Source organism: Brassica napus, chromosome C6 (assembly GCF_020379485.1).
Source record: "Brassica napus cultivar Da-Ae chromosome C6, Da-Ae, whole genome shotgun sequence".
Lineage (NCBI taxonomy): Eukaryota > Viridiplantae > Streptophyta > Magnoliopsida > Brassicales > Brassicaceae > Brassica > Brassica napus.
In genome coordinates, this window is record NC_063449.1 from 25,958,490 (window position 1) to 25,969,466 (window position 10,977).

At 33.5% G+C, this 10,977-nt stretch overlaps 3 protein-coding genes across 3 annotated transcripts; 1 reads left to right on the plus strand and 2 right to left on the minus strand.

Moving 5' to 3' along the window:
* The first annotated feature begins 247 nt into the window (after positions 1 to 247).
* On the plus strand, positions 248 to 1,426 carry LOC125588439. Its single transcript, XM_048759777.1, has one exon. The coding sequence runs from the start codon at positions 248 to 250 to the stop codon at positions 1,424 to 1,426; it is 1,179 nt and encodes a 392-aa protein (XP_048615734.1).
* Positions 1,427 to 4,539: 3,113 nt separating this feature from the next.
* Positions 4,540 to 5,514, minus strand: LOC106402461. The gene is made up of 3 exons (XM_013843203.3): positions 5,148 to 5,514; positions 4,943 to 5,006; positions 4,540 to 4,841 (listed from the first exon to the last, which is right to left on the minus strand). The coding sequence occupies exons 1-3, from the start codon at positions 5,430 to 5,432 to the stop codon at positions 4,666 to 4,668; spliced, it is 525 nt and encodes a 174-aa protein (XP_013698657.2). The 5' UTR covers positions 5,433 to 5,514; the 3' UTR covers positions 4,540 to 4,665.
* Positions 5,515 to 8,980: 3,466 nt separating this feature from the next.
* LOC106406794 (40S ribosomal protein S26-3) lies at positions 8,981 to 10,395 on the minus strand. The gene is made up of 5 exons (XM_013847528.3): positions 10,280 to 10,395; positions 10,081 to 10,173; positions 9,905 to 9,989; positions 9,685 to 9,818; positions 8,981 to 9,213 (listed from the first exon to the last, which is right to left on the minus strand). Exons 1-5 carry the CDS (start codon positions 10,280 to 10,282, stop codon positions 9,136 to 9,138), a joined length of 393 nt encoding a protein of 130 aa, XP_013702982.2. The 5' UTR covers positions 10,283 to 10,395; the 3' UTR covers positions 8,981 to 9,135.
* Positions 10,396 to 10,977: the final 582 nt, after the last annotated feature.

A 10,977-nucleotide genomic window follows, 5' to 3' on the forward strand; every position in this document is an offset into this window, starting at 1 on the left:
AATGTGCTTGCATGACATTGAGTTTGGATGAGAGAAATTAAAAGTGTAGGTCAAAATAGGGAAAAGGCTAAAAGGGAGGGACCAGAGTTGCAATTTCGGAACAGTTGGTTGAGTTTCCCTCTTAAGGGAAGTTGTGAGTCAGAAGCCCTAAACGGTTACTGTTTAAACTCTAGAACCGCTCCACATCATCTCTATTGCTCTCAAACAAAAGTCAAGATTCTCAAAATTGATGGTGAGAACGAAGAATATGGCTAAACGCGACATTGCAGTTACTTCGCCGACACATGCAAAGGGTGAATCATCGAGGTCGCATCTCACTGACGAAGGATCTGAAGCAACTCCTCCGAGAAATGATCCGTCGTCGACGGCCTTGTTTCCCGAGATCACTGAGGAACTAGACGAATTCAACACTGCGCGTGAGAAGGATCTGTCTGAGGAAAGCGGTGACCAGCAAACCTCCTCTACTCGCGAAGAGGTTCAGATCGCCTCAGTTACTGCGACATCGTCTAACCCAGCGCCACCAAAGTCTCAATCTGTTCCACTCGAAGTTGCGGGATCAGAATCTCGCAGATCTGAAAATCCAAGTCCGGTAGCTGATTCTCTTTTGCTTATTTGTCATGATGAAAAGGATGACTCTGGTGAAAAGACGAAAGATGAGAGTAAGGACCAATCTGAGCCAGTCGAGAAAGTGCAAGAAGGTGTTGAGGCTGAAGGAGTAGTTTCTCTTGGAACATCCTCTGAAGAGATCTCTGAGAAACAAGGAAGAAAGAAGAGGGTGATGAAGAAATTGGGGTTAGGGACATCAAAGCGCCTCAAGACAAAGGGCTCCATGGTAACAACAGTATCATCGCTTGGCAACTATGTTGAACCAGTAGTTGCTGAGTTCTATGCGGGTCTTCTTGTCACAAAGGTTGAAGCAGATGCAGAGGAAATTGAGGTGCAGGTGCGTGGTCACTCCTATAACTTCTCGCCAACAGTAATCAATGAGGTTCTGAATCTCGAACCACTGGATGAAGATGAAGTGGATGAAGAAACTACTCTTGATGGCATCTCCAAGTCTGAGTTGGCTGAGTTTCTCACTGAAGGAACTCGAAAGGAATGGGATCATCTGACTACGACTGATCTTTCTCCATGCTATGGTGCTCTCATGATCATTGCTGCCTACAACTGGATTCCGTCTACACACAAGACCCATGTGTCTATTGGTAGGGCACGCCTAATCTACAAGATGGCTCGAGGAATCCGCGTTGACATGGGAAGATTGATCTTCAAGCAAGTCATGAATCTTGGTATGGTGCAGAAGAATGACTCTAGATGGCTGATATTTCCTCGCCTAATCATGAACATTCTCCAGAAGCAACACTGCATATCTCTTCTCTCGGGTGAGAAAGCTCAGGGTCCAGTGGTCTACACAAAAGACAAATGAGTTGGTGAGATATACGAACAGCGCATCGCCAAGGCAAAGGGTAAGGCAAAGAAGGGAGGGGAAGGAAAACTGTCATCTCGATCAACTCGCATGCCGCCTCCTATGCCACCATCCTTGATTGCTCCAACTCCAAGCAACAACACTGGAACAAGACGCTTCAGTGTGCATGACCTTGGATCTGTCTCCATACCTCAAGGATTACTCACTCAGGAAGATCTCCAAGCCGTCTTACAGCAAACGACCCGAGCTTTTCAAGCACTGACTGACATTGTCCAGGATCTGAGTCGCTCTGTTGCAGGTTAGTAACTCCTTCTCTAGTTGGGACTCTTTCGTTTACATTTGTTTTTAACCCATGCGCTCTCAAGCAGGGGGAGAAGATGAGGATTAAGATGAAGAAGGGCTAAGTTTATGGGGGAGCAACTTTTTTTATTTTGTTATCGGTTTATGTACTTTGCGATTGCACCACTTGCTGCAATTGTTTTTATCCTATTATTCAGACTGATCATGGTTTATGGGGGAGTATTTATGTGTGTTGTCTTTGTTAAGATGTATTAAATACTTGAACCCAATTATTAGGATAATATAAGTATGCTTTTGGTTGCTCTATGTTTTGTGAGTTTGCTCTTGGTTGTTGCGAGTCCCTGTGTTTTGTATGTGACTTCATCTTAGGTACTTGTGAGACGCAAGGATTAAAAATGGGGAGATTTAAGATGTATGGTCAAGACGGAGATGTCGTAGTTCATGAAGCACGACATGAACTACGACATCAGACAAGGATACCAGAGTTGGTCGAGTCTGTTAACGAGCATTCAAGGAAGATTTACTGAATAAGTCAGTTTAAAGAAAGTATTGAAGAAGAAGCAATCGAGCTTAGAGGAAAGGAAGATTGGCTTATTCGCTGAAGGAATAGATATGGAAAGTTTCCATTAGATAGATTTTACATCTTGGGTTTTTCCTCTAAGAGTATAAAGAGGAGTCTTGGCACTGCGTGGCCGTTCAACACACAGAGAGAGTTTTTAGCAATAGGAGGTTTGCAAGTCCGAATAAGGTGAAGCAAAGCCACTAAGGGTTAAGAGCTTGAGCGGTTCATAGACTACTTCAAGTCTGTGAACGAGTGAGACTAGTCAAAGTTTGTCTTGAGCTTGCTTGAAAGATTGCTTTTAAGAAAAACTTGTATGTACTTTTAAAATGATTAATCTAGTCGTATTTGTTGAAAAAAAATATCCATGTGTTACTGTGTATTCTAGTTAGTGTAGCTTGATTATCTTACAATAAAATTCTCTCCAATTTTTAACAATGAAACTGAGAATTTCAGTTTCTCATCCTTGTCCATTTCTTCTTCATCCACACCTCTCTTTACGCCAATTTCGATCTTCACTGGAGATTCGTCTCTACACACAGCTTTAATAATCCTTAGATTCCATAGCCGAGCTGCCGCCGCGACTCCAGCAATGGAGAGGGATCTGTTGGCTGCGTGATCTTTGAGACGGAGAAGAAGAAGGAAGATGAGGAGATGGTATTGATGCATCTGAAGATCTATGTTGACCTCACCGGAGATAAGGTAAGGTGAAGTTATAGAGGTGTTCTGATCTTTCTAGAAATACTTCCGTTCATTAATCTTTCTTTCTTCTTTTTTTCCTCGGATTTTGGGAGCTACCGCAGAGAAAACGAAACAGTTAGAGGATAAGGGCCGGGTCGGGTCATCTTAATAGTTGGATTTGGGGTTGGATCAAATAAAATTTTAAAGAATTCGATTGAGCAACAAGAACTTTTGATTAGAATTAGATCTAATTACACCTCGAGTGTTGAATTCAATATGTTTCAGTGAGTTGACGTAGTATAGGACACATTTTAGTACTTAGGGGTTTCAGATACATTACCCCATAGTTTGTGTAGCCAGAGAACTTTTTTTCTTATATATATTTGGAGGATTTATTCTTAGGTTCACCCCATAGGATGAATCTCCCGGTTCACCAACCAATAAGATTGTGTTATTTCATATTCGATATTGTGAAGTTATATTATGATTTTAAAATAAAAATGTAAAAAATAAATAAATAAACATAGTAGTAGTTACAGGAAAAAATATATTTTAAAAAATATATTTTTATCGTCATCAGCAAAACATTAAATCCTAAACTCTAAACCCTAAAACATAAACCTTAAATCCTAAACATTAAATCTTAAACCCTAAATCTTTGGGTAAAACTTAAACCCTTGGATAAATCATAAACTGTAAATCAAAACACTAAACACCAAAACACTAAACCCTAAATCCTAAACCCTTTAGTGTTTTAGTGTTTAATGTTTTTGATTTAGAGTTTAAGATTTATTCAATGGTTTAGGGTTTACCCAAGGGTTTAGGGTTTACGATTTAGTGTTTAGTGTTTTGCTGACGAGACGTTGAAAATATTTTTTTTTTTTAAATTTGTAACTTAGATTATTTTTTATTTATTTTTTAATTTTTAATTTTAAAAATATAATATAAATTGACAATATTTTGTTCTCATTTTTAAAAGATATCAAATATGAAATAAGAAAATTCTATTTGTCGGTGAAACTCTATTTGGAGATAGTAGGATAATGCATTAGCACCAAACGTATTAGAATATTCTTCCATCTATGTTTCGTTCTTCCCGTATTAGAAATGAGGCATTACTTCTCTAAAAGGTGTGTCAAAAGGCAAGTCATTCTTTTCTGGGTATCAATTAATATAATGCAGTATCGATTACTTTTCCACTATTTGTTTTCTTTTTAATTTATCAATTGCTTGCAACGGATAAAGGACTGATGGAGATGGTTAGTTTTCTATATGTATGAACATGCTGCGTTCTTATGTGGTAACGAAGGCCTGCAAGTAGTATTTGTTTTTGTAGATGCTTATAAACACAGTAGTCCCAAAATCTCAAGAAAGTTCTTGTATTTATGAAAAACAAAATTTAAATTTAATAATTAATCATAAATATATATATCAGCCTATGGAATTAAAACCCATGTATAATGAAGAGAGCCATGAGATTGACAGTGGAGATGAGCCGGATATTCTGAGAAGACTTGTAAGTTGTAACTAGTTTCTAGTGATATCGTTATGTCTTTGTTTCTAAAGATCCCAATAAACATAATTTTTGTTTTGGCATGTGTATAATTTCGATTTCTGTAAGATACACAAAATTGCAAGAATTACTTAGCTATAAAAAAACAGAAACAAATACAGTCATGTATATGATTTGGGAGATTGATCATCTTGAGAAGAGTCTGGTGAAGAAATTTCCAGAAGAGTTGGAGGGGTTTTGAAGACAGGAGACATGAGCATATCTCCCTGCCTTGTCCACTTGTCTTGCCTCACCCTTTGTGTCCTTTTTGCATATCTTACATGTTTTGTCCACCCATCCTTCCTCCACATATTCTCCATCCACTATCACATTTATATAAACAACAATTTAAAATCATTTCAAATATTCAAAAAAAATAAAATCATCATCATTTTTCCAAATAAAATAGTTATTTAGAGCCTACCTTCAACGTAGGATTTAAAGAAGTCCTTGTATGTCCCTCCGATTTTTCTTCTCAACGCCCCATACTGCAGCATTACGAATGTATTAAACATAAGTCGACGGTAACTTTACGAATGTATCAAACATGGTTTAAAAAATAAAATTAATAAAGCAAGCTTTATTCACATGAAGGTTGGAAAGTGGTGAGGTTAATTAAGTAGACTGACCTGTTCTTTGCTCATCTTGCCACCAGATTTGGTGGCTTCACGGGCCTCGTAGAGAAGCTCGGCGTCTTTCTCCGACCGAACCTGTGCGAAATCCAACGCATCTGTTAGTCTGGTGAACAATGAAGTCTCATCTTCCCTCTTCTTCTCCTCATCTTTCTCTTGCTTGGCCGACACCACGACCCATCTAGGGTTCCAGCTTAATCTCTGCGAGGTTCTTGAGATCGGGACTTTGGTCGTGGAGATGAATCCACTATTATGTTGAAGAGGCAGTGCTCTTAGACCCATCTTTTGGTTTTCGTTCTAGTTCCAAGTAAATTAGATTGCATATTGTGGTATATTATATAGTAAACATACATGTGGTGTGTATGTGGAGGGGTTGAAATGGATAGGGGGCCACAAATGAATAATGGCTGTGGTCAATGTGGTTACGTGGGAGTTTAGTTATCTCGTGATTTATGAGGCTTAAATTTTATTTCTTGTGTTTATTTTGTTAATAATATGATATTTTTGTTGCACAATCATCTGCATCACTGAATTCCCAGTCTTTTAAATGTTATAATAAAAACTAGATATGGATCTGCGCTTTGCATTAATAATTTAAGCATTAATAATTTAACAAATAGTTTGTTAATTTGTAATAATTTTGTATATTTAAAATATTTTTGCATTTAAATCAGTACTTTTAAATTCAACCCGAACATGTGGTCAAATCGGTTAATCCGGTCATCCGATAATTTGATTTAGGTTTTTAAAAATATCCATATTTGAAAAATCATTAAAACCCGAGACTAACCCTAAATCCAATTTGATTTACATCATTATAGTTTCATAATTTTTACCTTTTAATCTAAATTTTATAGTTCATTGTTTTGCAATTTTATGAAATTATAACGTTTCTACAAAATTTTGATAGAGAAAATGATAGATATAAGATAATTAACAACTATAAATATGTTTTGATCATATTACTCCTTTTTATATTGTTTAATTAATTTTATTATAATTATGTTGTGTAATTTATCTTGTTAATAATTATATTATAATCGGTTTAAATTTCTTGTTAAGCATTTTTATTTAGATAACATATATTTTGAACATTTTTCATAATTACTTTTGTTATTATATTTATTGTGCAATGTGTAACGTTTATATATATATATAATATGTAATGGCTATTATTGAATTATTAAGTTACTTAAATAAATGATATAACTATTATTTAGTAATATAAATAAGATAATCTGTTAATTTAATTAATTTATTATTGATTAAAATGTTTTTGTAGTATTTAAACATGTTAAAATAAGTAAAATTTATTTTCATTATTTTATAAATTATTTAAAATTTTCAGTTATTTTATTTATCTAAATAATTTGAAAGAAAATTGTTAGAAATTATTAAAAAATGAGTTCTAATGTTTTATATAGTTTGGATACAAGATTAGTTTTAATGTTGTTTGGAAACAGGAAAAATAGTATAAAGAAAAAAATATATTGTTTGGAAGCATTGATAGTAGTATAAAGAAATAAAATTAGTGATTTAGTGTAGGTTTAACTATAAAGTAGAAAGATGTATTTAATTTAAAAACTTACAAAATAAAGGTTAAGTCAAATCCAATGTTTCTGTTTTAATAATATAGATTTCTACAAAAATTTGATAGAGAAAATGATAGATATAAGATAATTAACAACTATAAATATGTTTTGATCATATTACTCCTTTTTATATTGTTTAATTAATTTTATTATAATTATGTTGTGTAATTTATCTTGTTAATAATTATATTATAATCGGTTTAAATTTCTTGTTAAGCATTTTTATTTAGATAACATATATTTTGAACATTTTTCATAATTACTTTTGTTATTATATTTATTGTGCAATGTGTAACGTTTATATATATATATAATATGTAATGGCTATTATTGAATTATTAAGTTACTTAAATAAATGATATAACTATTATTTAGTAATATAAATAAGATAATCTGTTAATTTAATTAATTTATTATTGATTAAAATGTTTTTGTAGTATTTAAACATGTTAAAATAAGTAAAATTTATTTTCATTATTTTATAAATTATTTAAAATTTTCAGTTATTTTATTTATCTAAATAATTTGAAAGAAAATTGTTAGAAATTATTAAAAAAAATGAGTTCTAATGTTTTATATAGTTTGGATACAAGATTAGTTTTAATGTTGTTTGGAAACAGGAAAAATAGTATAAAGAAAAAAATATATTGTTTGGAAACATTGATAGTAGTATAAAGAAATAAAATTAGTGATTTAGTGTAGGTTTAACTATAAAGTAGAAAGATGTATTTAATTTAAAAACTTACAAAATAAAGGTTAAGGCCAATCCAATGTTTCTGTTTTAATAATATAGATAATAATTAAAAATAGGAGAGAAAGGAATAGAGTCCCCGAAGGAAAAATATCAAAAAAAAATTTGAAAGACCAAACTCCACATATCACAATATATTGTAAAATCATCTGCAATCAGTGAATTCCCATAGTCTTTTAAATGTTATAATAAAAATAATAATTAAAAATAGGAGAGAAAGGAATAGAGTCTCTGAAGGAAAAATATCAAAAAAAATTTTGAAAGACAAACTCCACATATCACAATAGATTGTAAAATAAATACAAAATAACTAAATAAATAGATATTAATATTTTGATTTTTTTATAGACTCAAAAGTAATGATGTTTTATTGAGGTCCACTTGAATAATAGTATATAAAAGGTGCAATTGGTTATCTATTTTTTTGGAATAAAATTTTGTGAAATGAGCCCATTTACGGAGATTCCACAAAATAGTTTCCATTTGAGTTGAATGAAAAAAAAAGTGTATTCCAATAATTTCAAATGGAATATGTAAAGAGATGAAATGAAGTTTAAAATCATTCAGAAATAAAAAGTCTCGTGAATAGGTGGAATAGTTGAAATAGAAAGATAAATTAATATTTTTTATCATTTAAACATAATAATTTAAATTAAATTAAATTTTATTTCCATTCCAACACGTTCTTGTGAAAGGCTACCATTTATGTTACATAAGTATTTGTAATTCTATTCATCTTATTCCTTTAACTGCTATCATTCTATTTTTTGCATTTCACTTTTTGCAGTTCATCTCATTCATCGTATTCATAAAATTTAAAACCAGTTACAGCCAAATGTTTTTTTCTTGCACAAGTCATTTGAAATTGAGGGTTATAATGGTTTGTAAAGGAATATTTGCAAAATAGTTACAACTCAACAAAGTTGTTGTTAACGGTTGACTACACATTTGTAATGGTGTATGCATTAGGGCTTGATGAAGGTATGCAACTCATTTAATCGTTTCAGAATATCTTTTGTATCCTTGATTTGACCTCAAACTAGTGGCTCTCTTTAGGTACCATTTTTATTGGTTTCTTGATTTTCTGTAATACAGAACCCATCAGCACATCTCATCAGTGATCAGGCGCCCCTTTAATCGTTTAATCGTTTCAGAATATCTTTTGTATCCTTGATTTGACCTCAAACTAGTGGCTCTCTTTAGGTACCATTTTTATTGGTTTCTTGATTTTCTGTAATACAGAACCCATCAGCACATCTCATCAGTGATCAGGCGCCCCTTTTGAGTGGTTGTCATTGCAAGGAACATAACCGCTAAAACTTTTGAGATCAGCATCAATGGGTTCGACCGGCCAGTCCGGTTTATACAATCCAAGCTGTTCAGCTCAAGCTTTGAGTATCATAAGTTAGAGAGATCAGTATCATTTTAAGTCGAGTGAATCTTCTGAAAGAATTGATTTGCATGAAACAAAAAGAGGAAACGCCAAATGTCAAAACAAGCTGATAAATAGTCTCAAAGCATTCAAAGATCCAAAACAAAACTATCTTTAACCAAATGTAGAAAACATCTTCAAATATTCTAGACAACCATGAGACCGAAACTAGAATATAAAGAAGTTTGAGTTGCCAGCTTCTAGCAGTTTCTAGGCACGAGGAGCAGCAGGGGCACCACCAGCAGGGCGAGCAGCCTGACCAGGTTGTCCGGGCTTGGGAGCATCCTCCTAAAAATTAATCATTGCGATAAACCATTCAGTTAAAGATAAAAAAGAAACAAACATAGAAGAGTTTTAAAAAAAACTAATAGAAACAAAATAGGGTAGTTCTCAAATTCTAATCTACTTGGCGAGACTAATGAAATCAAGCAGCAATCACTATTCGTTGCAGTAAGTGCAACTAAGAATCATACTTCAAAACAACTTCTGCTGTCTAACCGTAATCAAAAGGCAAAACATACACCATCTTAAGGTGTCTAACAAAAGATACTATACAATCAATCAAAGGAAGAAACTTTGCATCAAAGCACAGACCAATTTGAAACAACTACAAGTGTACAGCATACGTTCTAATGTAATTCTAAAGATATACCAAAACAAGACACAATTTTTATTCAGCTAACTCTACTACAAAGAAATGTCATTTTCGAAACATTAGCAAGAGCATGTGTATAAGAAGTTACAGTATTGAGAGATTACCTTGCGTCTGACGAAACGTGGGGGAGGGGTACGAACCCTACGGTTGGTGCGGGAACGGACTCTCACAACGTGAGAGTGGATAGCACATGAGACACAGTACTGCGTCTTGGCGTACAACTTGGGAAGAGTGTAACCTACAAATAACCAAAACAACTACATCATCAACGACAATCTAATAACACACGAGAGTAGTATTAACGAGAATGATTAAACAACATACCATCGTAGACACTGGCTTCTTGAACATCTCTGATGGCAGCCTGCTCAACGATGTTCCTGACGATGAACCTCTTGATAGCCTTATCCTATTATATCAACAGGGGGGAACATAATCAGATCAACCTATTCAGACAGATCTAGCTACCGGACATTGATTAGCAGGAGAATGAACACAACCTTGGGACAGCATTTCCCGCAGTTGGAACACCTGATGGGCTTCACATGACCACGGTTGTGCTTGTTCCTGCCACCGTTCCTGCGCTTGAAAGTCTGGAAAAACAAACCACGGATTCAATAAAAAATCTTTCCATCATATCTGCGAGCTGTGATAGTATCCTATTCAACGACAGATCTATGGAGGAACAGAAAGACTTACCATGTTGCAGTGAAGAGTTAGTTACAAGAAGCCTATTGCGTTTCTCTTTTTGTTGCGGCGACAGGGGAGAGGAAAGGACTAGACCTAAATATATATTCACACTCTCAGCCGTTTAGGGTTTTATTTGGGTGGGTTTTCTTAAATCATTGGGCCTGTTTCTGAAACATTTGGACCTTCAATGTAAGCCCAGCTATGACTCAAAATTTATGAAATGTAAACAATTTAAATATTTATTTATAACCTGATTAATGATGCCAATTCAAATTTCATACTTCCTCTATTTTTAATACTTTAAATTTTAAGATGTTTTGTTTTTTAATAAAACCATAAAAATGTAAATTGATAAAAATTTAAGAAATGTTTTTTATAATATTTGAGTGAAACTTTAGATTTTGATATCATTTAACACTAAAATATATTATTTTCAAAGAAGAATAAAAGGAAAGAATGACACTTTAGTAACACACAAAATCAGCAAGAAAACAAATTCATTTGGAAAAAAGACCTAACAACAGAGATAGAAACAAAGACTAAGGAAATAGAAACTATAAGAAGATGAGAGACAGACAAACAAAGCCTAAACAACATTCTGGCTCAAAGGCCATCATCTCAAGTGGAAGTATTAGAGGCTAAGTTTCTCACATCGATAGTTGGAAGAAATCCTAAGTAATATATAAGATAGATGTATCAATCAACTT